Genomic DNA, 25,665 nt, shown 5'->3' with positions numbered 1-25,665 from the left:
GCTGCTAACCCAAGGTGAAGAGGGGTTGACGGGTGTGTTCAGGAGGTGCCTGTATGGAGCTCCTGCCCCTCGCAAACTGCACTTTAGTGTGACCTGCTGCTTCCTGGCTTGTGAGGAATCTCACTGTTGCCTGTGGTTCTAGGGCAGAACCCTCAAATCTTCAGATGCTTGCTATCATTCAGTGTTAATCACAGTGATCTCACAGGATCGATTTCCTCCTGTCAGGTCTTGTTATTGGTAATAATCGATGCTTCTGTGACTGCAAACATTTTGCAATAATGACCTGCTCTGAGTTCTCCAAAGAGAACAAAAGTTCACCTGGGTCCTTCCTGTCTTTCTACAGATGCATTACTGTGCTAGCCACGGCGCTCTTCTGGAATGGTTTTACCAGCAGTAAAAGATGACGTCTTAAATGCCATCCTCCGTTTTGATTGTCTTAGACAGTGGAGGAGTTCCTTTAACCTGATTCCAGACATATATTACTAAACACCAACTTTTCAGATCAAAAAAATAACTCTGTGGTATCCAGTGCTGCGTTTACAATGCCTCAATTCTGTGTCCCTTAAGCTCAAAGCCTCATCTCAGTCTCTGTGCAAACTAGTCTGTATTCTGCTTTTGGTCTGAAGACAGTTAAGTTTGTTTGTTTCACCCATTTATTAGATTAGGATACATTTATCTCTTCTGTCAGTCCAAACACAGTTTGGTCAGCTAATCTATTTATACCACTTTGAAGTAGGACAGTGTATATTGAGGTTTATACTTCCCTCACGGGGGAAGTTTTTTTAGGGATAATTTGCATTTGTTTTTTCTAATTACAAGTTGGCCCCAATGAGGATATACTAGACACATACATTATTCAAACACTCCCATACATTTTTGTAAACAGCAGACTGGAATCATTAAGTATTTCCAACTGCTGGCATTTTTTTTTTTCTCATTGTCAGGGTAGATGCAATTCTTTCTACCCAGGCTGCACATGGAATCCACTTCTAGGTCCGTATCAGTGTTATGCAGATATTCTGATTGCTTCTACATTGGTTACAGGCATCCCGTACCATTCCCTGCAGTAATATGTGGTGTGTATACATGTATGTTTCTGTATGCATATAGGGGTCCCATTAATACCCTGCCTTCGAATGGAAAATCAGTGTAGCCATAGCTCTGTTAGACTAATAACACTCAACACTGACCATCAACGGTAATTTCCAAAACAATACATGATTAGGAACTTTGCCTCAAACCAGAAGCCCATGGCAATCCCATTGTACAAACTCAGCCCTAAAATCTGGATTTGCTTTGATATCTGCAACTGGGAGTATGCCAGCCTGGGAACCTGGCAGCAGAACTTTATGATGGCATCGTCCAATTAAATGTGTAGGGCCATGGAGATCAGGCTCTAGACAAAATCTTTGGGGAAAGCATTAGACTAGTGGGCCCCCTATAAAGTTAACAATATGGTGTAGTCTTTAAGGTTTTCTTCAGAACATGACCTCATAACTATGTCTTTTTTGTTTGTTCTTGTTTCACTGAGCAGTATATTAATTAATCCTGGAAACCATCTTAAGATCCAAGAAGGTACTTTAGGATTTTTCATCGCAAGTGATGCCAAAGAAGTTAAAAGGTAAGAGTTTATTTTCACTTGCCTTCCTTTTTGGCTCAGCTGTACCTATCTCCATGCACTGAGTTATGCTTTCAATGTGTACTGGGCCCTAACCCCAGAAGTGTTGAACATGTCTATTTCCATCAAATGGTGCTGAACCTTAGGAAAAAGGGATTGTGCTTTGACATGCTTCCCCATGGGCTCCTCATCACACAACGAGTTCCCTACCTTTGAATTAGAATAACATTTTAGACCTAGGAGACCCTAGATACCTGGTCCTGCATTTTCCAAGTGAAGAAGCTGAGTCTCAGGGAGATTAAGCGATTGTTCAAGATCATCCTAATTCCTGATGACCCAGGACAACATAGGAAAATGGCCCCTCATCTAGTGCTTTTAACATTATCCAGGCAAATTTACTCGAGAAGTCTCTATTTTCTACTCTAAGTGTCAAATGGAATCTCAAAAAAGTTTGGATTAATTTCAGATGAAATGCCAAACTGGCTATATTTCTATTGGTGGCCTTTCTAGATAAGTGGCTGACTTTGTCAGGTTTAATTCTTAAGCCTCTGTAGGTACAGTCCAGGATTTCATTGGCTTCAATGTTTCATGACACTTTTGTTCATATTCTCAAACCTGTTTAAACAGCCCAGGAAATCATAGGACTTTCTGCAGAATACCATGGAGTGTTATTATATTTGATTCTAGCCTGTGAACTAGAAAAAATTTACTAATAGAAAAATGTGACTCAGAAGGTCAGAAAGGTCACTCAGCTCAAGGACAATGTTACATAAAATATCTTAAATAAATGATGAATTGTTCAGGTGTCATTTTTATATTAAGCCTGTTGTCTTCACTGGGCTTCCCAGGGGCTCAGTGGCAAAGAATCTGCCTGCCAAAGCAGGAGAAACAGGTTTGACCCCTGGATTGGGAAAATCTCCTGGAGGAGGAAATAGCAACCCACTCCAGTATTCTTGCCTATAACAGTCCCATGGACAGAGGAGCCTGGTGATCTACAGTCCATAGGATCACAAAGAGTCAGAAACGACTTAGCAACTGAACATAAGAACATTGTCTTCACCCAATGAGCTCCTATTCAAAGCCAGGCTGATGCTGGGTATTGTACAGTCTTTGCTGCTAGTCCTCAAAATAACCTGGTGAGGTTGGTCTTCTGAAACTCTCCAGGCTTCAGTTTCCTCATCTGTGAAATCGAGACAAATGATTTGTACAAGGGCATGCAGCATATAAGCAAGTGGCAGAGCCCAACTGGAACTGGTCTTTCCTTTTCTAAGGACATTTTTGACCACAGTTAGAAACACTAGTGAATTTGTATGCAGAGTTCCGTGTGCGCCAGCTGTGTTCTAAGTTGCAGACACCAGACGTTGATGAACTCATTTAATCCTCTCAACAGACTGTGAGACAGGGAGCATTGCTACTGCCATTTACATGTGAGGAAACTGAGGCACAGATTAGTAAATTAACTCGCCCAAAGCCACATGGCTATTGAGTCATAGGGCCAGGGTTTAAAACCAGGAAGTCCCATTCCAGAGCTTACATTCTTATTTGCCAAGAGGTGAATCTGCCATGCTGAGCACAGACCTATGAGATTTGACAACTGATACTTATTTTCTTCCTCTTCATCCCCTCTTAAAAACTAGCCCTGCTAGTTATAAAAGCTTTTAGGGGGACTTCTCTGGTGGATCAGTGATTAAGACTCCATGCTCCCAATGCAGGGGGCATGGGTTCAATCCCAGGTTGGGGAATTAAGATATCCTGTGTATCTTGTGGTACAGCCAAAAAAAAAAAAAAAAAAGCTCAGAAAAAAAAAAAGGGGGGTGTAGAAGCTAAAGAAAAAATTCCTTGAGACTGAGGTATCTAATGACTTAAATTTACTTCTGCAAATTTGGACAGGATTGTCATTATTCAGGTGAAAGAGGAAAAGCTCCTTATCCAGTTCATAGAGCTTCTCCTTTTCCAGGAGTACCCCCCAAACTGGGGTCACCTGTAGGAGGAAAGCGAGGCTAACTGGGACTGAAGCCCCTCCAGGTCTCCTGGGAGAGAAGGTTGATCCCTTGACCAGGCACAAGACACAAAAGCTGGAAACAGTGCTCAGCATGCATAGGGGCTGGGGGCACAAGTGTACCAGTGATCCCATGGGCCTCCCCGATAGCAAATCTAACATGAAGCTCCTATTCGTGTAATTCTATTTCCTATTACATCTCTCACTAATGAATGTCACAAATACCAGGCAGTCCAAAAAGCAAATTACCTCCTGTGTTAGGGAGTACAATATGTCTCATTTCAGTGCTTTATGGTGTTTCCAAATACATGCTGACACAATCAGCCTCAACACCAGCCTGTAATTTTCCGTGGTGTGTGATGTGTCAAGAGCAAATGCTGTCAGTTAGGGGATTGAAAACCACAGAAAGGACATTGGAGGTTTGCAGGAAACTAAACAAGTTTGCTAAAATGGAAAAGTAGATTATGATGATCTAGTATTGAGTTTGCACCCTCAGTTGCAAAAAAAGTGTTGGGAAAAAGTTAATGGATTGTAGCTCAGAGAAACTTTCAGATGCAGTGCTTTAGGAAAAGAGGGGTGAAACCCTCTGAGTATTATCTTACTTCATTCATCAAACATCTGCAGGTCGCTCACTTTTGAGAACACTCTGTACTAGGTGCCAGGGAAGCAGTGGTGAACAGTGGGGAGGAGACACTGCTTTCATGGGCTCACAATCTAGGGAGGAGAGAATTGCAGTTTTGTTTGTTCATGTTGCAAAGAATTAATGCAACTGTCACTGATTTAGATTGCGGGTAAGTGATGGTTCATGGAAAAAGCAAGAGAGTTCCAGGAAAACATCTATTTCTGTTTTATTAACTACGCCAAAGCCTTTGACTTTGTGGATCACAATAAACTGTGGAAAATTCTGAAAGAGATGGGAATACCAGACCATCTGACCTGCCTCTTGAGAAATCTGTATGCAGGTCAGGAAGCAACAGTTAGAACTGGACATGGAACAACAGACTGGTTCCAAATAGGAAAAGGAGTACATCAAGACTGTATATTGTCACCCTGCTTATTTAACTTATATGCAGTGTACATCATGAGAAACGCTGGACTGGAGGAAGCACAAGCTGGAATCAAGATTGCCGGGAGAAATATCAATAACCTCAGATATGCAGATAATACCACCCTTATGGCAGAAAGTGAAGAGGAACTAAATAGCCTCTTGATGAATGTGAAAGTGGAGAGTGAAAAAGTTGACTTAAAGCTCAACATTCAGAAAACAAAGATCATGGCATCTGGTCCCATCACTTCATGGGAAATAGGTGAGGAAACAGTGGAAACAGTGTCAGACTTTTTGGGCTCCCAAATCACTGCAGATGGTGATTGTAGCCATGAAATTAAAAGATACTTACTCCTTGGAAGGAAAGTTATGACCAACCTAGATAGCATATTCAAGAACAGAGACATTACTTTGCCAACAAAGGTCCATCTAGTCAAGGCTATGGTTTTTCCAGTGGTCATGTATGGATATGAGAGTTGGACTGTGAAGAAAGCTGAGCACCGAAGAATTGATGCTTTTGAACTGTGGTGTTGGAGAAGACTCTTGGGAGTCCCTTGGACTACAGGGAGATCCAGCCAGTCCATTCTAAAGGAGATCAGTCCTGGGTGTTCATTGGAAGGACTGATGCTAAAGCCAAAACTCCAGTACTTTGGCCACCTCATGCGAAGAGTTGGCTCATTGGAAAAGACTCTGATGCTGGGAGGGATTGGGGGCAGGAGGAGAAGGGGATGACAGAGGATGAGATGGCTGGATGGCATCCCTGACTCGATGGACATGAGTTTGAGTGAACTCCGGGAGTTGGTGATGGACAGGGAGGCCTGGTGTGCTGTGATTCATGGGGTCACAAAGAGTCGGACATGACTGAGTGACTGAACTGGACTGAACTGAACTGAACTGAACTGAAGTGATGGCTGCTCTGAGGGAGAGATATATGAGCAGAGATGGAGGTGATGACAAAGAATCCATTGAACAGGGATCAGAAAGGAAGAGGAGACATGGTGGTAACAATTTTGTCGTGTTTAGGGAACTGAGGGGGTGAGATGAGGTTAGAGGGAACAGCAGGGGCTGGTTTCCATAGGACTTTATACAGAGGCTGTGTTATTACATGGAATCATGGATGGTCTTAAGCTGGAGATGATGTATTAAAAGGTGTTTCTATCTGCATGGTAGAGAATGGGAGGTAGTGGGAGTAGGGGAGAGGAGGCCCATGGACTTGGGGGCTGCTGCAAGAGGTGAGTAGAGGTGGAAAGAAGTAAGACCAACTCAGAATACATTTTACAGAGTCTGTAGGACCCTCTGATGAACTGAATATAAGAAAGGGGGGAAAAGAGGAATCAAGAATGGAGCCTAGATCTGGAGCTTACACTGTTTGGGGGAATGATGGCTCCATCTTACCGAGATAGGGTAAATTGGGGAAGGAGCAAATTCTGGGTGGTAGGAAATCAAGAATTCTATCTAGACTAGGATAAGCAGGCAATACACACTAAACATACACATGGAGATGTCATACAGCCAGTGGGACCTAAGATTCTGGCATTCTGGGAAAAAGTGAGGGCTGGAGATGTACATTTGGGTGGCTGCTGTTTCAGTGAGGGTCCTGGCAAGAAACAAATGACATGCTTAAATGGGAAAAGGCAGGTGAGTTTTATGAAGGGACCATGTAAAGTTATGGGCACAGAGTTAAGGAAAACTAGCAAGGTATGACAAAGCACACCAGCGCTCACAACAGACGGGAGCCACTCTTAGCCCTGGATCTGGAGACTCAAAGGAGGGCTGTCAGAATGTGGAGAGAAAGGTTGCAGTGTAGGAAACACTGCTTGGCAGGAGCTGGGTCCTTCAGTAAAGGAATCTCATCACTGCCAATTCCTACCACTTTTCACCCTCCAGTCTCCTGCCGGCCCCTCCCATTGGCCAAACACAACAGGAAACCTGAGGACAAGGAGACCCTAAAGGCCAGCTTTGCAGGATGCAGATCTCGTCTTGGTGATGGATAGGGCAAGGTCACCAACTGGAGAAGGGGTGGGTGAGAAGGAGAGGGAGTGGCGAGAAAGTTGACAGGGAGGAGGAGGTCCGAGGCAGGGGATCCCGAGAAGTGTGAAAAGACCCCTGGCATGCACAAACATGGATTTAAAGCAAAATCAGTTGGCATAGAGGTGTGTTCCTTTCCCCAGCAAGGCTCAGCTGCTTGAGTACAGGTATACGGAGTGCCAGGGCTTTGCCAGGTAAGCATGGAAGGCAGAGATGGGTGGGGAAGTGCAGAGAAGTGCCTCTTAGCAAGAATCAGCTGGAGCTTAGATACTCTGCCCTGGGTTGGGGGTAGTGCATCTCCAGGTCACCACAGGCCCCTCCACCCCCATTTTACTCATTAAGTTTACATGTCTGGCCCTTTGCATATTTCATTTTCAGAATCCAGCTTTAATTCATGAAATAATCATACTTTACCTTTTTAGTCATCTATTCAGACCCATCCATTGTCTGACCATCTCTTTAGTGGAGATGTGTTAAGACCTTGGGCTCTAGTACTTGACTGTGTGAGTTTGAATCCGGGCTCTGCTACTCTTTTCTTTGTGACCTTGGACAGGCCACTTAAACTCTCTGTGCTTCAGTTTCCTTATCTGTAATTCAGAGATAATCATATCTCTTTCAAAGGATTGTTTGAGAATCAAATATGTTAATGTGTTAATACTTATGCTTAAGACAGCTCCTGGGCTATAATCTGTGCTCTATAAATGCATTTTTGTTACAATTATTATTATGTGTAGAGACATCAAATGGGGGAGAAAATGTCCAAGGGAAGTGAAAGAAAAATTGCTTCCCCCTTTCCTGTCCTTCCCCTTTCAGGGCAAGTCATCACTGATTGGGTTCTTAGCCACACTGTCACTCAGGCAAGCAGTCAGCTACCTTTTGTTTTTTGCAAGATGGTTGAGAACTGGCATTTTAAGCAGTGGCTGAGCTGCTAAGGTAGAAAGAGCTTTGGGCTTGACTTTAGAAGTCCTGGAGTTGGCTAAGGTCTAGACAGGATGACTTTGGGCAGATCATGACAACCTCCTCGATTTACAGATGAGGACCCTGAGTCCCAGGGACTTCAGCTGCAAGATCTACACAATCTCTTCCAGATCCCAAAGTCTTAAAGTTGGTTTCCAGCCAGTGCCAAACATAAATGAAGTCCTATGAAAAACACAAAGGAACCGAGAATAACATGGTCAAGAAATGTGTTTCTTTCTTTATAGCCTAGGTCAAGGAAGGACCATGTTTATCCTTGGCATTCAGTTGCATGTTGGGAGTGATGAAGGTGGTGAGCCAGAAATTTTGTTAGTCTCCTTATTCAGAAGGTTGTTCCGGTGAATTTTATCACTGTCACAGTACCCACCCCCCTCCCCAGTACTGAAAGGATACAGGCCCCCAGTGCTGTTTTTCCAGGCCCTGTACATTTTAAACAGTGCCCCAGTGACCTTGCTTTGTCTCATCCAGAATATATCTCCAGCACAGCCAATGCACCTTGTAATCACATATTGACACTTGAGTCACACGAGGGGATTTTCTTGTTGATTGCTGCCTGTGGGTCACCTTCCTACCCAGGTTTAGTCCTCTACCCTAACCCTATAACACCCTCTGCCCAACCCATCCCTGGGGTCAAGTGAACTGTGCTCCTTAGTAAGAAGAAAACCTTCACTGATGTAGTATTCTCAGGTCCGGAGAGTGTGGGAGTGGGTCTGGCCTGTTTGGGAGTAAATATGGGCTATGAAATCCCAGAAGGAATTTGACAGAGGACCCCCATGACTTTCCCTTCTTCTTCAATTTCTTGCTTACCTTGGCTGACAAGAGATCGTGCTTTCAAATATCAGTGACAAGGCTGATATTTTTATTTGACTGAGGAAAGTCATCCTTGTGCCCTTTTAATACCTCTTTGATCAGACCATGAGGATGTCAGGGATGTATTAAACCTCCGACCGAGGGCCCAGAGCTGGTTGCCCAGTGTTCTAATGAGTGGCATTGAGGGATATTCTCGAAAATGCAAGCAGGGAGGGCAGACGTGGTGTGTCACGTCAGCAAACCCTCTCCCAGCTCCTTTTCAAATAAAAGTTTATGAAAAGAAGCACTAACTCAAATTGCAGAATCCTGTGTTTGAAGTAAATTGTCTTGCAACAAACATTTCCGTCTATGAATGTCTAAACCTTTCAGAAGATTAAAGGAAATTAGTGCTGGCGTGTTTCATTAATTTGGCACCGTGGTGGAGGAAATGTGGTCCTCATTTCACTTGGGTGGATTATGAAATGTGTCAGTTTTTCCATTCTCTCTCTCCAGGGCATTTTTTTACTGCAAGGCCTGTCATGATGACATCACGGATCCCAAAAGGATAAAAAAATGCGGCTGCAAACGGCGTAAGTAGTGTTTCTTTCCCCTCCCCTCCCTCTCTCCTTCCTCTTTCCCCCCAATTCATTTCCCTTCTCCTTTCCTTTTTAAAGAAACACTAAACATCAAGAGAGTTCTTGAATATGTTTATGTTTCACCCCACAGTTTAAAGAGACATGAAATACATTCTCGTCCTCACTTGATCAGAGCAGAGGATGGAAAATCGCCACCATCAACACCTCGGTGTGAGCCTCACGCCTAATCCCCACTTCTTGACTCTAAAGGGATGCCTAGGTAGCTGTGTCCATCAAACACAGTAAATGCGATCTAGGTTTGAGACGGCGGGCAGCCGAGGCCCTGGAGGAGGGAGCGTTTTCGCATGGTGATTTTCAGTGGACTAGGGGCTGTCAAGTGTAAAGGTGGCTGTGCTAGGGCTGAAGGGAAACTGAGTCTGAGGGTTTGGGAGATGACTCTCTTTCCACTTGGGATCCTTGCTGGATTGGTTACCAGAGGTCAGAGTTTTCAGTTGTGATACCCTCAGACTGGCCTAAGGGAAGAATTTGGTCATCATCACCACTGGACTTTATATACCATTGCCTGGTGACCAAACCTCAAACACCACTGCTCTTCGAGATGGGTTAGGTTGGGCTCGACAGCTGCTGGCCTATCTTGTCTTAAACTCCTTACAAAGCAGCCAGTGGGACTTCTTGAGGATATGGTAAATCAGGAATGGTGGATGGTGAACTCTTGACCTAAAGCATTAGGACATCAAGTAAAGCTTGCAGTCATTACGTTGCATTGTCTAGTAGAAGTTGTTCACAACCCTGGAGAAAACAGCAATAGTGATTCCTTCCTTCCCGTGGTGTTTTTCATGTTTCTTGAGCTCTTTACGATCATTATTTGATCTTCAGCATAACCTTGCATAGTTGTCAGCGGGTATGATTAATCTCATTTTACAGAAAGAGGAAAGTGAGGCACCAAGTTTAGAGGGAGGATGAGATTGATGAGATCACACAGATCCGACAGACAGGAGTTCAGGCTCAGCTGAAGACTCCTCTTGATGCTGTTCCCTAGTCTTTTTAGTAAGAGAGAAGGGCAAGGTGAATGATCTTGGATCTGCAGAGTAAGAACCCAATGATAAAAGGTCACCCACAAAATACTTTTTCACAAGCACGCACATGGGCTTGTGTCAGTCTTGTGGCAAATGCTCATGGGAAGCACTCTTTGTCTAGAGAAGTTTCTTCAGAAATATTCTAGGGCTGATTCACAAGCCTGGGGCAGCTTTGGTCCACGGACTTAACACATGGTCTCCTTTACCCGTCTCTGAGACCTCACCATGCAGAGTATCCATACCTCTAACTTCTTGGGGCCTAAGAATGCTCTAATTCTGGCAGCCTACCAGGAAGAGCATCTAAAATCCTGTAAAGACACAGAACAAACTCACTTCTCATCCAGTCCCCCACACTCCATAACTCAAAAGGCCCTTCTCACTGGGCAGTGCACCCACTCAGCTCAGCTCGGTTGGTTGGAAACATAGAAACAGAGCTCAGTTGACCAGGCATCGCCTGGATCACTTCCATCAGAAGGAATACAGCATCCAAAGGCAGAAGTACACGGGAGAGAAACAAGTATGATAGGATGAACCCTTGTCAGAAAACCCTTGTAGTGAAGGGGTTTGGGGAATGCAGGAGAGTATTAATGCCAATAACCCTTGACCAGATACTTGCCAGACAATCTGGCCCCATGGGGTATCAGTGAAATGGCAAGACTCCCTTCGCTTGTTGGTCAGTCATTCACATGTGTTTGAGTGCCTTCTTTGTGCAAGGCACTACTCTTGGAGGCAGGGAGGGAGCAGTGAATAAGACAGTCCCTGCCCTCCTGGAGTCTTCACTCTAGTGAATGGAGATAAGCAGTGAGCATAGAAATAATTAAATACCTTCAGAGAGAGACAAGTGCTCTGAAGAGAGAGAAGACTGCCTGAGAGAGTGAGGGATCTTGTAGGGGAATGCTGCTTTAGCCAGAAAGGTCTGGAAGGTGTTCTTTGGGAGATGATGCTGAAGCTGAGATCCAGTCCAGGTAAACAGCATGGGCAGAGGCAGGGATAAGTTGGTGGTGTTTGAGCAAAGGCAGGAAGGCCAATGAGGCTGGTGGGGTTGGGGAGAGGTTGGTAGGAGATGAGGTCAGGCAGGGCCCATGGGAAGAAACTTGGGTTTTAGTCCTATAATAAATACAGCCATTGCAAGAGTTTAAGCAAGTTAATGATATCATCAATTCTTATTTTAAAGAATCTCCCTGGTGACTAGACAGAGAACAGGCTCTAGGGAGGCGAGAATGGAAATGGCAGGGAATGACTCCTGCTTGGATGCTGACTCCATGTTCCTCACTGGGCACTGACGTGGAACCCAGCAATCAGGTTTTTAAGTCCCTGGAAATGAGGGTTTGGCCTCTAAGATATTTTTCCATCTTGATTCCAGGCAAGCAAGCGGCCACTGACTTTAGCTTCCTCCTGGAGAGAGAGGGACGTAATTGTTTGAAATAATTCTACTCTCATTACCTTTAACATTGGTTCAGCTAGTGAATCGAATGATCTCCCATCCTACAGGGCAGCACTGCTGCTAAGCTGCTAAGTCACTTCAGTTGTGTCCGACTCTGTGGGACCCCATAGACGGCAGCCCACCAGGCTCCCCCGTGCCTGGGATTCTCTAGGCAAGAACACTGGAGTGGGTTGCCGTTTCCTTCTACAAAAGGACTGTCCCTGCAGAGCCAAGCAGTGAGATAGGACCTCGCTCCCTCTCTCTGCACCCTTCTCCCCTTCTGGGCCTCATGGAGGCCTTCAGCTGTGAGGTTAATGCTTGCTAACAGTCAGAACTGTTCACATATCATTCTTCCTCATTAAAAGGCCATAGCAGCCTATGTTACAGAGGGTGGGATGCAGATGCATATGTGAGCAGGGTGGTTAGAATAAAATGAATGATTAAACTTGAACTTCCCTGGGCATGCTGGGCAGGTTAGGAAATTGGGGAAGATAGGGTTGCCAAGAAACTTTTGTTAGAAGGAGCTAGAAGTTTTAATAATGCATGCAAGTTGGGTGGTTTCCTGCCTTTGAACACACATTGCCTGTAACCCTAAATTGGAGAGGGCAGCACGACCCACGCTCCGTTGTCCAAACCTGGTAGGCCAAGTATTAACAATTCATCCTGGAATGATATGTCTCTGGGAGGGCAGAGCTGATGACATCCCTGGATTTTATTGTCTTCTAACCCTCCCCTCCCAACCTCGCTTTTCCCTTTCTAAATCTTCCCATCCCATCCCCAACATCCCCATTCACCTTCATTCAGTCTTAAATGTCTTATGTCATACTACCTGGAGAAATATTGAGTGTGGACACTGTGTTTCTGGAAATTCTGTGGTAGTATAGTTTAACTTTTGCATTTTTTCCCATTTTTTTCATAGTTCTCCATCCAGGAAGAGAGTCAAATTCAGCTGTCTGGCCAAGGAACAAGTTCTCAGAATCTGCTATTTACTCATTTTCTTTTTCTGTGTAACAAATCCGGTCTAATGATTTCCTTTTTTCTCCCCCAGCTTCTAAAAGTTTGCCAAAAGGTGGACTCCTAGGGGACAAGTCATGTTCTAAATTTGCTGTGTTTTGAAGGGATTTTCTTTAACTTCTAATCATTGACATATTTTTGATTTATTTTTTTTCTCATTGCTGCCTTGGAATACGGCCCCTACTCTATTTTAACTGCACACTGGTAGTGATATATTGTGAGTAAAACGGGTTCCCAGCAGCCCAGAGTCCAGTTCCCCCTGTCTTTCTCTAGAAGAGATACTTCTTTTATTTTCTGTACAGTTGCAGTTTCTTTTTTTCTTTTGGTATTCATGTTGCATGTAGCAGTAACATCATGCCCCAACTCGGTCTGCAGAGTAGCCTGGAGCTGGAGAACCCTGTGAGCAGGGAACCCCTCTCTGTTCATTCACCTCCCACCCCCTCCATTGCCCCCCCCCATGCCCCCTCTGCCAACCTCTTGCCAGCTTCTGGCGTTGTCTTATTTTTCCACTTGAAAATAAGACCTTAACAACAGTGTTTGTCTTGAAGGCCTTGTCTCAGGGACCTTGAGGGGACACTGAGTCGGCTGAGGTAATTACCACTAGCTCTAGAAGCCTCATCAAATGGGGGTCATTGTCATGCTTGCCTTTGATAAATTATACTTGGTCTCCTCTGCTATTAAGCTTGAATTCCTATCCTGAAGGAAACACATATGCTACATATATATTCCCATGTTGTGATATATATATGATATGTACCAGTACTTTATATGTAAAAATGTACATTTTTATATATAAGCATAGAGATATATAGAGAGTGATATATTTATTACACCATACATGCCTCTCTACACGAAGTAAGTGCTTGAGAGAGAATTAATTGGACACCCAACTTTGGGACTGTAAGTACCTAAATTGCCTTACTGGAGACAAGTATTTCCACAGTGGTAATTATTTTCTATAGTCTGTGAAGTACCTTTGCTTTAAAATAAAATTTCTCCCTCAGCAATAACCACTAGGACATACCTAGTTCCTGTATACCTAGACATCTGTGCAAGATCTGCTTACTTGTTTAAGGCAGAAAGGGATGGCTCAAAGACTATGTTCCATTTTATTAATGAGCTGTGTAGAAGCCTGGATGAGTAAATGGAAGTCTTTGAGCCCTAAGTTACTCAAAGAGTTGGACCGTGTCTCCCAGCAAGATGTGGCAATTGATGATGACCTTTGAGGCCAGCGTTTCCGTGTGAGCCTTGGAACAGTACTGCTTCCACGGCACCAGCAACAAGCATCCATCTTTACTCGTGTACGAGAGACCCGACCTACAGACCAGTTCGGTACAGCAGCCCTGGAATGTGGAGATGTTTCTGCACCTGGTCCTCTCTGACTCCTTTGCAGAAGAAGAAAGTTGGTCATCTGGTTTGGGCTAGTCATTGGAGGGTATGGAACACTCTGCGTACCAACAAAAGTGACCTTCAATTTGGGGCAAAATTCTGCCAGAATTGGCTCCGTGGCTCCCTTTATCGGCAGAACATCTTGAAAAATGGCTTGAGGACATGGACGGCTTTCCTTCCTGCCAAGCTGCCTACTGTAGCTAGTGGAGGGAAACCATGGTGTCAGTCCGCAAACAAGTCCAGTGCCAAATTCTTCTGTCTTCTCCAGCCACAGTACAGCGTTCAGGGCAGGATCACCCTACTAGCTCAGTGTGCTCTCTGCTGCTGTCATTAACCAGCTTTTTTGTTCCCTTCTTTCCATCGCTGGAAAACTACCTGGGAAGGTCTTTCTCATCCCTCCAGAAGCTAGTTGGAGAATTTCACCAAGTGAAGACATCACTCCCCATTTATAGGACTTGAAAGAATGCTCTCGGATTCCCATCGTTCTATCAAACAAATGCCTCCGTCTTACACCTCAGTGGACTTTTTCTTCCATGGATATTTTGACTTAGAATTTTAGTTGCTGCCGAGCATACAAAGAGCAGCTCTAGAGTTCCGCCTTCAGCAAATAATCCACCCTTCATTGGACTGATTTTAAACATGAAGTTGCAATCTGAATTGAAGAGCAGGTTTTTGTTGTTTTGCTTTTTCTTCCACTCCAGTCTTGCCTCGAATTGCTCCATTTGAAACCTACAGTATTTTTCCCCAGCAGTTGGAAAACTCCACCTGAGCCTTTCAGTCCAGCACTGATTTTCATGCCCCTTCCAGCCCACCCTGGAAATTAAGATTCTACAATTGGAAATTGGCTGACAATTTGGTTGCTGATTCAGGAGGCAGATGGTGTGAGAACGGGATGGAGTCCAACTCCCTCTTCCATTCCAAGCTTGGCTCTGAAGGGCTAACCAGCAGAGAACCTGAACTTGACAACTGACTGTCAGCTTGACACAAGGAAAGAGCAGTAACCAAGCTAATTGATAGCAGCCCCTTCTCTACAGGTTTCCTTTCTCATGATCAAGACCTTTGCATGTATAGGAACAGTTGTCCAAGAGTATGTCTGAGAAATCTTCCAGTTTTCAACACTTGAGTAAACAGCTTTGATGATGTCCATGAGGAAAATACTTTTGTCTCTAAAAATAGCACTAGGAAGTCATAATGGAAGTATTGGATGAATATGCACTTCATCGTGGTGAAGGAAAGGACATAAAAGCTTTTTCTCAAATTGTAAAACTGCTAGGACAAAGTTCTTAGAGGAGAAACACCTTTAGACCTAGGGTCTAATTCTTGGCAACCACATAACCTGTTTGCATCTGTGGCACTAGTCCAAGAACAAGAACCTTACGATGTGGGCCAAAAGAAAACGGAGTCTCCAGGGGCTTATATTTCTCTACTTTCCCAGAGTTAAGCCAGCCGATGGGGACAATTAATTGAGCATAAAGTTCTAAGAACGCTGAAATGGAATGACATGTAGCTGCATCACGGACACCTCTCCTCGACACACTCTTGTCTGTTCCCTGTCTCAGGAAGCTATAACAGGGCTCTAAGGAGACTCTAAGTCTCCCTTGGACTGCAAGGAGATCCAACCGGTCCATTCTAAAGGAGATCAGTCCTGGGTGTTCATTGGAAGGACTGATGATGAAGCTGAAACTCCAGTACTTTGGCCACCTCATGCGAAGAGTTGACTCATTGGAAAAGATTCTGATGCTGGGAGGGATTGGGGGCAGGAGGAGAAGGGGACGACAGAGGGTGAGATGGCTGGATGGCATCACTGACTCGATGGACGTGGAGGGAGTTGGTGATGGACAGGGAGGCCTGGCGTGCTGCGATTCATGGGTCGCAAAGAGTCGGACACAACTGAGCGACTGAACTGACCTGACTGAAGGAGACCCAGCCAGCCGGTGCCGAAGCAGTCCTGCTCTATGGGTCATGACTGCACAGCCCATGCAAGCTGCCACTTTTGACCACTCTAGGACCATGTCCTGGAATCTCTCTCGCTTTCATCCTGGCTCTCCCTTAAAAATCTTCTGTGGATTGGGAGAAGCCGCTGAGTTGAAATGACACTGCAGGGTTCAATTCTTAGAGGCACGCAGCATCTTCACCCAGCTTGGCCGGATGGTCTGTTAACTAGCTGCTCTTCCACACAGATCCACTAGATGTCCTCACAGGTCTACTTAGCATTACCATTGAGATCCTGTGGAAAACTCCCTTTTCTGAGGATGGAGATTGGGGAAGAGAGCATTATGTGACTAGATAAAAAAAGAAAATCAGCAAACACCAGAGGAGAGAGGGCACTCTATGTGGCCAGAGAGTAGATAGGAACCTTAACTTCTGTTTTAAATAAATACTGAAACTTTCACAATTGCCCTTTGAAACCTAACCTTGGGAGTTTTAAGTGGCACTCTGATATTTGAAATTAACCTTCAGCTCTAAAAGAGGAAACAATCATGGAGACATGGAAATAAAAAACATCAGTTAATTCTGAACAGCCTCAATTCACTAAAACAAAAACGAAAGATTAGGAAGCAGAGAGAAAGTCGAGGCGGATGAGGACGGTGTTTTCTAAAGTTGGAGATCCATGACTTAATTTTGATAAAATTTTACGGCTTGAAAGTATAATTTTACACACAGAGTATCTACTTCTCCTGGAACAGCTACTACCAGAGGGACACATCTTCATCCATTTTTAATTAAAGAGCCTGTTTGTGACTCATAACATGGCCCAGTGGAAGGTTCTTCCTGGCTGGGACATAACATCCTTCAAGCCCGATGGATCACAATCACCAGGAGGAGGTCAGAATGGGCCTTCCCTTCTAAGAAAGTGGACCCAGAAGTATATAGGTGAAGACACCTGATGGGGGATCGGTGAAAATGGACTGTTTCAGAAGTAAAGCAGAAGTGCCAGCCTCCTAACTGGTGGCACCTTGGTCTAGATGCTGTAATTCACAAAGGTTTATCAGCGTGTGGGGCTCAGTCATTTTTAACTGTTTCTGTCTTGTCTTTCAGCCTCTCATTGATCATTCTTGCTGATTTTGTGTGTGTGCGGTGGTGCTTGTTTGTCTCCTGAGATTTCTATTTTGGATTTGGTGTGACTGTAAAACTGATGACTGGGAAGGAATGACAAGAAATAGCATGCTTTCTTTCTTATGCATATGCTGCTTTGGAATGTGAGTGCTGACAATTAACATTTAATCTTCTTATAGCAAAAGTTTTTTGTTTTTTTTTCTTTTTTGATGCTTTGATTACCAGTTTCAGCCTGTTCCTGCATGCTAACACTATGAAATTTTAGAACAATGCATGGTCTCCAGAAGAGCCAACAGTAACAATTGCAAACAGTCCCCGAGAGGCACTGATTTGAAGTTTGTGTTTCCTCCTGAACCCTTATCAAGTAGGAGGTTTCAATCACCCATTATGATGGGTTTACCCCTGACAAAACCATTTCAAAAGTTATTCCATCCCTTCCTCCCTCCCCTTGTCCTTAAAGACAGTATACATATAAGAACTTTTTTTCCCTATAAATGTGTCAGAGTCTATTACTGTGTATGAACCCAAAATGGCAGTATGAAAACGAAAACCAGGCACTGTTGCTAATGAGAAGCATAGCATTTCAGAGTTTGATGGGCTTCTCTTCTGCTACAGCATTTGATTAAAATTTTTTTTCAAAACAATTTATCTACAGCAAAACAAAAAATCATCTTCGTTTCCCTCCTCTGTGTAAATAACAAGTCAATATTTCCAGTAAAAGAACTGAGAAGGCAAAACCAAGCAAGTGGTCTGTGAGTTGGGCACCAGATCTGGATGCATTTAAAATAACTTGATTTTCATGTTTTCCCTTTCTTGACTTCAACAACTGCTGTTTGGGGTGTCTGGGCAATCATACCGTGCCTTCTAAATTCTTCTGATTCAAATGCTATAGTGGAATTTTTTTCTTTTTTTTCTTTGCTTTTTTTCTTTGTAAAAGCTAAGCTCAGGAATGACGCATCGAACAGGGCTGGGGCTGCATGGTGATGACCTGAACAGCTGACTAGCTAGGATGCTAACAGAACCTGTCGCTAGAAGTGTGAGCCAAGATCACGGGAATGGAGTTGCTGCTGAAGAGATCTCTCATCCATCTCCCCCAGTGCCTGTTCCTCACAATCATAACGTTCCCCCTGCTTGACAAATAGACTGGATGGCAAGTCATAAAGGTCTTAGAACAGGACTTGACCCATTGGAGAGATTTAAACCTCTCTTCCTGGTGACGGTAACATTCCAAGAGGGCAAAACCACTGGCCATATTTTAAAGTAAGAGTGCAACCATTTCTCCACTAAGAAAAAAAAATGGAGGAAAAATGACTTTCAAAATGAAAGGTATGGGCACAGGGAATAACACCTCTCCAGTCTAGCTGACTATTTGGCTGTGATGCTTGGAATAAACATGAATTCTTCTCCCATCTTGTGAGAGGAGCAGGCAGGCATGTGCTAAGGATAAGTCATGATGTTTGCCTGCTGTAGCATCAAAATGAGGTACAAAAGGTTCTCGTTGTACTGAAATCTAAATTGGCTTGAAGGGTGGAGGTGAAGGGCCTTCAGAACTAGAACAGTGGGGTCCAACAAGTTTTGTAGGTCAGCACTCAAGTTGGATTCCCAGGCAGTGCAGAACCTATGATAGTGGCTTAAGACAAGCTCTCAAGGCCTCATGCAGATCTCAGTAAGATATTTTACATGGGATCTATTCTCTTGTCTCATGTTTTGTAATTTCTCCTCTATGCTGGCCAGTATTTTCTGTATAGGAAAAAATTATTGTTAACCAATAACCCTATAACTTTCTGAATTTTTGGTGGGTGGGGAGAGAAAAGCAGATGCGATTTTCATTCTCTGAGCTGTAAGCAGAAAATACACCCGTGAGGAGCTTAGTGCATTCCAACAGACCAACATCTCATATGCTTCTGGTGATTTCTTATTTGTGAAATGCTTTTAATGTCAAATATGCAGCGTTCGCCTTGAGTAGCTGCATTTCTTACATGGACAGATTTGGATATTTGTTCTGTCAAGAGTAAATTTAAATTCCTGTAGGCATCATGTAAACTCACTCTGGGGAAGTTCAACAGAGGCATCCTCAGATTTGATATTAACATGTAATCGTTTCACATCTAATTTGATGAAAGCTTATCCCAGCCTCTGCCTAATGCCCAGAAATGGATGGAAATTAGAAAGCCTACATATTAGATATTCTTGCATCTTGCAAAAAAAACCCCACAACATTTATTGTACCCAATAAGGAATTAATTAATTGGCTGTGTGTATATTGTGTCCTGTATTCATCGTGCCAGGGGAAAAAAAATGTTGGTTGTGTTTTTGCTGTCTCTAACGTGTGTTGCTTCTTATCCAACAACACTGTTGTCATCAGCCATGCCTTTCCTGTGGTCACTTGCTTTACATAGGGGAGAAAAATAATACGCAGCAGCCTTGGAGGACTCTACAGGCCACTGATGCTTTCTCTGCTCTTTTCGATGTACAACCAAACTGTTACCAAGAGTCTCTCTGCATTTTATTTTTTCTGGGTCAAGACTGTTAATGTGAACTAAGACCTGTGTTCAGTCCCTTCAGCTCCCTTCCAGCTGCCTCGCTGTGTGTGACTTTGCCATTAACTACCGCTCTTCCTCTCCTCCCATCCAACCCCTGTGGTTATAGCCAAGATGTCCATCTACAAGAGAATGAGACGGGCATGTTGTTTTGATTGCGGACGTTCTGAGCGTGACTGCTCGTGCATGTCAGGCCGTGTGCGTGGTAACGTGGACACCCTTGAGAGAGCCTTCCCACTTTCTTCTGTCTCTGTTAGTGATTGCTCCACCACTTTCCGTGCCTGTAAGTTCAACCCCTACACACAGAGTTCTGTGTCTGTGCTGTCTGTGGCGTCATCCCCGTCTGGTGTGCCCCGTGGTGCTGTGCTTGCCTCCCACCGCATGTGGTGGCGTGTTGCCCTCGCTGCCTGTGTCACTGTGTGTGCTGGGGAGGCTTCCCTCCCTGTTCTGTGAGCTTAACGTTTCTTGTAAGAGCGTGCAGGCTGTGATATTATAATCCAGTGACATTATTCCTCTCTCCTTTAAAGAAATTAATCTGACAGCACATCAAATGCTGAATTGATACAGAGATGCATGGAAATGTATACCTTCCTCTTTGGGGAAAGGCGTCAGACATTGGATTGGGTTGAAAGGAGGTAGGAAAACGATGTAGGGAGAACAAGCCAACTCTGGCATAAAACTGCTCTTAGTGAGCTTAGATACTTTCCAAAATACAGCAGGGTTTCCATGCAGACGGGTTTTTTTTTTCTTTTCTTTCAGTGTCTTCCTAACTTGTATCTTGTTCCTCTAGTACTGGATTGCCTCCTAATGCTCTGAAAAAGAATATTCTGAATCTGCCAACCCTTACAGGCTGGTGGATTCTAGAGTTTTTCCTCCCAATGATGATTCATTAGAAGGATCAGTCCGTTACAAACTTCCTTTTCCCCCTGTTTAACTAAGCTGTCTTGTCACAATGGTGATTCTGAATAACAGCAAAAATCATAAGCCAAGAATCTCCCTGGTTTCCTTGTGTCCATTGTGCAGTCCTTGGGGTCAGTCTTTGCCCCCCGCAAGCTCAGAAGGGTTACAGAGTTTCTCGTGGTCTTGTAGTGACAGCTGGCACATCTGAGCCTCACCACACCCCTGTTCCTCGCCTTCAGCATGGGCTTGGCTGGTGTTTTACTGAAACAGTTCATAGGTGATATTACTGAAAGTTCCAGCTTATTCACTGAGGGTCCTCTTCTAAGGGCAGACGAGGTTGTGGTTTGCATGAGGACTTGGATACCTTCAAGGGTGGCTGTCACCGCATTCGGTAGCATGAACGGTAGAAGCCGATCCTTCCGTCTGTGTTCATCACTTCCTCTTGGAAGCACCCGCCATATTTGTTGGTAACCATATTATCCTTTATCTTTTCTTCTAAGTGCCCAGAGCTGGTTCAACTAAATTTTCACCAGCAGCAGTTACTTCATACTGGCACCAGGGGGTGGGGAGGGAAGAGCAGTTCGCTCTTGAGAATTTATCCCCATGAGAAGTTAGCTGGCTTACATGCTAGTGTTGAAGGTGAGCCCAGCATGATGTGCTTGTATGGCTGTGACCCATGGGGTGTCCTGGGCCGAGGGAGCCCTCATTTCACTGTACGCATTGGAGTGTGGCAAGCCCGGTGCTGATATTTGAACTCACAGTTGAGGTCTGAGACGTTATTTGTGCTGGGAGTGGTCTTAGGGGCCTTTGGAAGAGTCTGATCTAGGACCAGAGAATCATCATTGTCTCTGGTTTGTGATTCACTGCTCCTTCACAACAGTGCCAAGGGATAGGATTAATTATTTTTACAGTGACACTGAGTAGATGTAGTGTGAGAGAGATTTTGAACTGTCCCAATCACAGTGGCCTAACATCCTCAAAAGGAAATTTCCTTTGAAACTTTTCAGATGCCACAGTACATGCCCTTACACCATTCTTCTCATCACAGATCTCTCCAGTTCATATGACATCACCACAGTGAGCTGAGTCACAAACATGCAAAGAACCTGTTTGTCTGTGATGTGTGGCAAGACACCAGGTTCAAAGACAGGAGCTGGGGAGGTGGGGTGGTGGAGGGGTGAGCTCTAGTGAGCTCCAGTTTGACCACATCTCTGATTGATGGCAGCAAATGTAAGCACCAGCCCCCTCGGTTACCCACGTAAGGCACGACTTCTATTTTGAAGTAACCACTGGGCTCTAAAACCTTGGCCAGAGATCTAGTGGAGAAAAGGAAGGAGCCACTCAGGCTCTAAACTCAGGCCTGTGGTCATGTCTTGGCACTGGCCGCCTCTACCAATCACAGCAAATCTATGTCCCCTGCTTGAGGCCCATGATGCCTAGTATGTGCAATTTCCATCTTATGCAGGCAAAACCATAATTGGAGGGGTTTCTCAGCTCTGCAATTTAATCCAAGTGTTGATGGAGGCCAGGAGAAGAATTAAGGGTGGGATTGTCCCATCTACTCAGAAGCATCCCGGGCATGAGACTGTTGTCTTTCTACGTATCCAGCATCAGCCCCACTATTGCGAATGTGGAGCTCTGGGCTGTATGTCGAAGGCGTAACTGGTACTGACAGCTCAGGGGGGAGGTTTGCCTCCTCTGTTTCATCAGCCTCCCCGCCGTCGTCACTCCATCGTACAAAAGCAGATTTCATCCATCCCTGTGTGAGTCCACTCACCTTTGACCATTAATAATAAGTTAGAAAAATCCGTTCCAATTTGAACCCCTCCGTGGACCCACGTAAGCCCTCTTCTCCAATTAAAGGATGTCTATGTCTATGCAGAATTCCGCTGGCAGAGCTCCAATAGCAATCCCCGGGCTCCCCTAGCTAGTGGTGGGGTTGGGTGGTGCCCATTGGACAGGGCTGGTTGCCTCAAAAAGCAGTGGTGAGAGTGGGCTTTTCATTAAATATGAACAGATGTGAGACGTAGAGGGTTTGACAATTAGAAATGGCAGCAGAAGGGCCCTTGCATCAAAGTGAGGTCAGATGGGCGGATCAGATTACTTCTCTTACATTCTTTAGTTGTTCTGAAAATCATCTTGAATTAGTGTCAGCAGAACCATGATGGGTTTTGCCCTTTGTCTTTTATGCCGGGGCTGTATTGTTTCCCAAGACAGTCATTAAAGGTCATTATACTATTATGGAGCTTGCTTTGGTCGCAGTTTCCTAGTTGAGCCAGTGTATTTTGGAGACTCGCTGATTCACTCTTTTGCCTTTCCTCTACCTCTTTTTTTTTTTTTTTTTTTTCTTATAAGGGGAAAGATTTCTGTCTTCAAGGGACATTAAATTGAAATGCAAAGTCCCATTATGTGTTTTCTGAAGTGGGAAAAGAAGTAGCCAGTTCCCAGAGGAGCAGTGATATATTAAAAGTGTTCACACAGTTTTAGAAATCTGCCTCCTAACAGCAGGGCCTGCCTGCTCCGCGCACCTCTCCTTGGAGGTGTGGCCCCTTACACATTCCCTGTGTTGTTAAGTCACACACTTTTCTCACAGATGTCTCCTTCTGTTGAACTCAGGAGATGTCTGTGAACACTGTGCTGACAAAAAGATGTGCAGAGAAGGAGGAGTTCTTTACAAAAGACCTAACAAGCAATGTCAGAAAAGTTAGACAAGGGGTGACCAGTAAGGATGCATCACAAGGCTATTCTGTCTATTTTTGGCAGGAATGAACCATGCAATATGGTAGGTTAGAATTGGTGTGCATCATTTTGGGATCATTCTGATTCTGTTTCTACTTTGCCTGATCCTAAATAAAAGTACCAGCTATCTTAAAAGATGCTCAGATAGTATGGGCCTCAGACTTTTCACAAGTAGCTATGTTCTAGTACTCTCAAACACACACACACACACATATGTCTGACAGTATCCACACACACACATAAATATAGATTGAAGTTCTAATCGGTTCCACTTCTCTTCCATATAATTTTGTAAAATAGTGTCTTTTCTCTGTTTAGAATTTATTCTTGTTATTTCAGCCTGGCCTGATATTTGATTGTAAAGTCTAATATAAAGGGGACAATCCAAATTATGATACAGTGACAACATAAGACCCTATTGATTCAGACCTGCTGAGGTCTGCCTGACATGGTGCTGGCCACAAGCCATCAGTAACCCTGGCATGAACAAATTAATCATGAGCTCGAAGAGAAATAGATCTTTCGACTTGCACACGGAAATAGATTCAGCTAAAGGACATGTATGATCACTCACACTAGCCTTTCAATTTACTAATAGTTTAAGCCTGCACAATTACATACACCCACTTGTGCATTGCTGTAGCTAATTTTAAATGGTGCACAACTTTTCTTTTGGGTGTAAATATAATACAAGGAGGCATTCAACTCTAATGGTTTGGTCAAGAGAAGTCCAATACGATTAGGTTGACGGGAGAAATACCAAGATCAGTTTAGTGTAATCTTGAGTCTTGTGAGATAATAAACAAAAATCAGCTTATCCCAAGTAGCCTTTGGTTTGTACAGGCAGAGGATTAATGTTGTCAGTAGAACTAAAGTCACTCGACTGCACTAATGACATTTTGAAGTATATAAAATCAGATACTAGGGCAGGGGTGCAAATAGCTCCAGAACAGTGTCTGTAATAGGACTCTATGCTGACAGTCACCAATGCCTGTTGCAGGGAGATTTAATGTAATAAGCTGCCTTTAAAAACCAACAGCACATAATTATCTCAGTCCTTTTCTGTAGGTATAGTTTTGGGTGACTTCCTCGAGCTCCCCAATCCTAAATTTTGTTTATTTTTGTTTATTTGTTTTTGGACCTTGAAACCAAAGGCTTTTTCTTCCCATGACCACCGTCAGTGGTTGAAAGAAAAAGGATAGTCAAAGCACACTCAGCCCAAATCAATCTAAATCATGGTTTGCCCTGTATTTTTTAAAACCCATTAATTCTGGATCCGCAGTATCTCCCATTTGTTCATGCTTGCTGGTGGAATCTCTCTTTCTCCCTTATCCCTCCCTCCCTCCCCAGTGTCCGTTTACAGCTACAAATACTACAGCAACCTTTGGCAGCTGCCCTACCTCTTTAGGCTTGGCCCATGTGCCCTGATTTGGCCAGTTGCACTTCATCACAGGAAGGGAAAAACAGGAAGGCAACTCAACCTGGGCAACCATTTAATCATTCCATGCACAATGGACCTCAGTGGGAATCTTAGGGCACTTTTGTTGGCAGAAGGCAGGACTGCAGAAGCCCACATCTGTCCCTGGATTTTCTGGTAGCCACATTCAGCAGCAGGGTGACACAATATATTCTTTCCTACAGTGGGCAGCTCACTGTAAGACAATTTGCACTTCGTAAGACAACCATCATGTTTCGGCAAAGTTTCCTTTGAAATGAACCCTTTTAATTGTCCATCTCTAAGGACATCTCTATACAAATCATGTTTTTATTCATAATAAATAACTGCTTTTTCTATTGTGACACAGGTCTAGTGAAAGCAACTGACTTGCATTTGGGGACCGTGACGTGCTCTCCTCTTTCTCTCAAAAATAGTACCATTGAATTCTTCAAGATAAATATGCTGTGAAAAGACACTGCATGTAGATGAAAGAGGAAGGGAACAGTAGGCAAACAGCAGCCAACTTTTTAAAAGAAATCCTTTGAAACAGAGCTGGGAGACAGGAAGTACAATGGTCAGACTGAGGAGAGGAGAGGGAGCTTTGTGTGCATCCCTGTCTGTGGGACACCCTGCTTCCCAGGCATATGATTCCTTACTAAGGGACTGGGCTCTTCAAGGACAAACCGGAAAAAGCGTTGGCATGCCACGAGGAAGCTAAACAGAAGTCCTTATGCAAGGTGACATGGAAATTATGTTTGCATTTTTATTTCAGGACAGTGGCCAGTTGTCACCATACTCGCCCTGACAGCTCCTACCACCAGGCAGGGGACCCTACCTCTTACCTCCATGGTGGAGGGCAGATGTGGCCAGTTGGCTCGCCATCTCCCCCCTCCTCCCCTATAGCAGGCGACAGATGCCAGGGCCAGCCCGCCTTTCACTTGAGCTTTCTTGTCAAGGCTGTGCCTTGAGCCCAAATCCTGACCTTTACTGTATGAAATAAAGTCCTGATGAACAAGCAGAGGTTTGAATTAGAGCAGGC

At 44.2% G+C, this 25,665-nt stretch overlaps 1 protein-coding gene across 15 annotated transcripts in view; it reads left to right on the top strand.

Moving 5' to 3' along the window:
* KCNMA1 (potassium calcium-activated channel subfamily M alpha 1) overlaps positions 1–25,665 on the top strand; it is a 777,298-nt gene that overhangs the window by 617,899 nt on the left and 133,734 nt on the right. For 13 of the 15 annotated variants that reach the window (XR_009493216.1, XM_024986560.2, XM_024986559.2 and 10 more), the window contains 2 exon segments: positions 1,535–1,621; positions 8,968–9,044. Coding sequence is in view for 14 of the 15 variants with exons in the window: in XM_024986560.2 (XP_024842328.1) it covers positions 1,535–1,621; positions 8,968–9,044 (164 nt within the window). In the remaining variant the exon portion in view is untranslated. 15 annotated transcript variants of the gene reach the window in all.

Source organism: Bos taurus, chromosome 28, assembly GCF_002263795.3.
Source record: "Bos taurus isolate L1 Dominette 01449 registration number 42190680 breed Hereford chromosome 28, ARS-UCD2.0, whole genome shotgun sequence".
NCBI classification, from domain to species: Eukaryota; Metazoa; Chordata; class Mammalia; order Artiodactyla; family Bovidae; genus Bos; species Bos taurus.
This window is presented reverse-complemented; position numbering and strand designations above follow the sequence as displayed.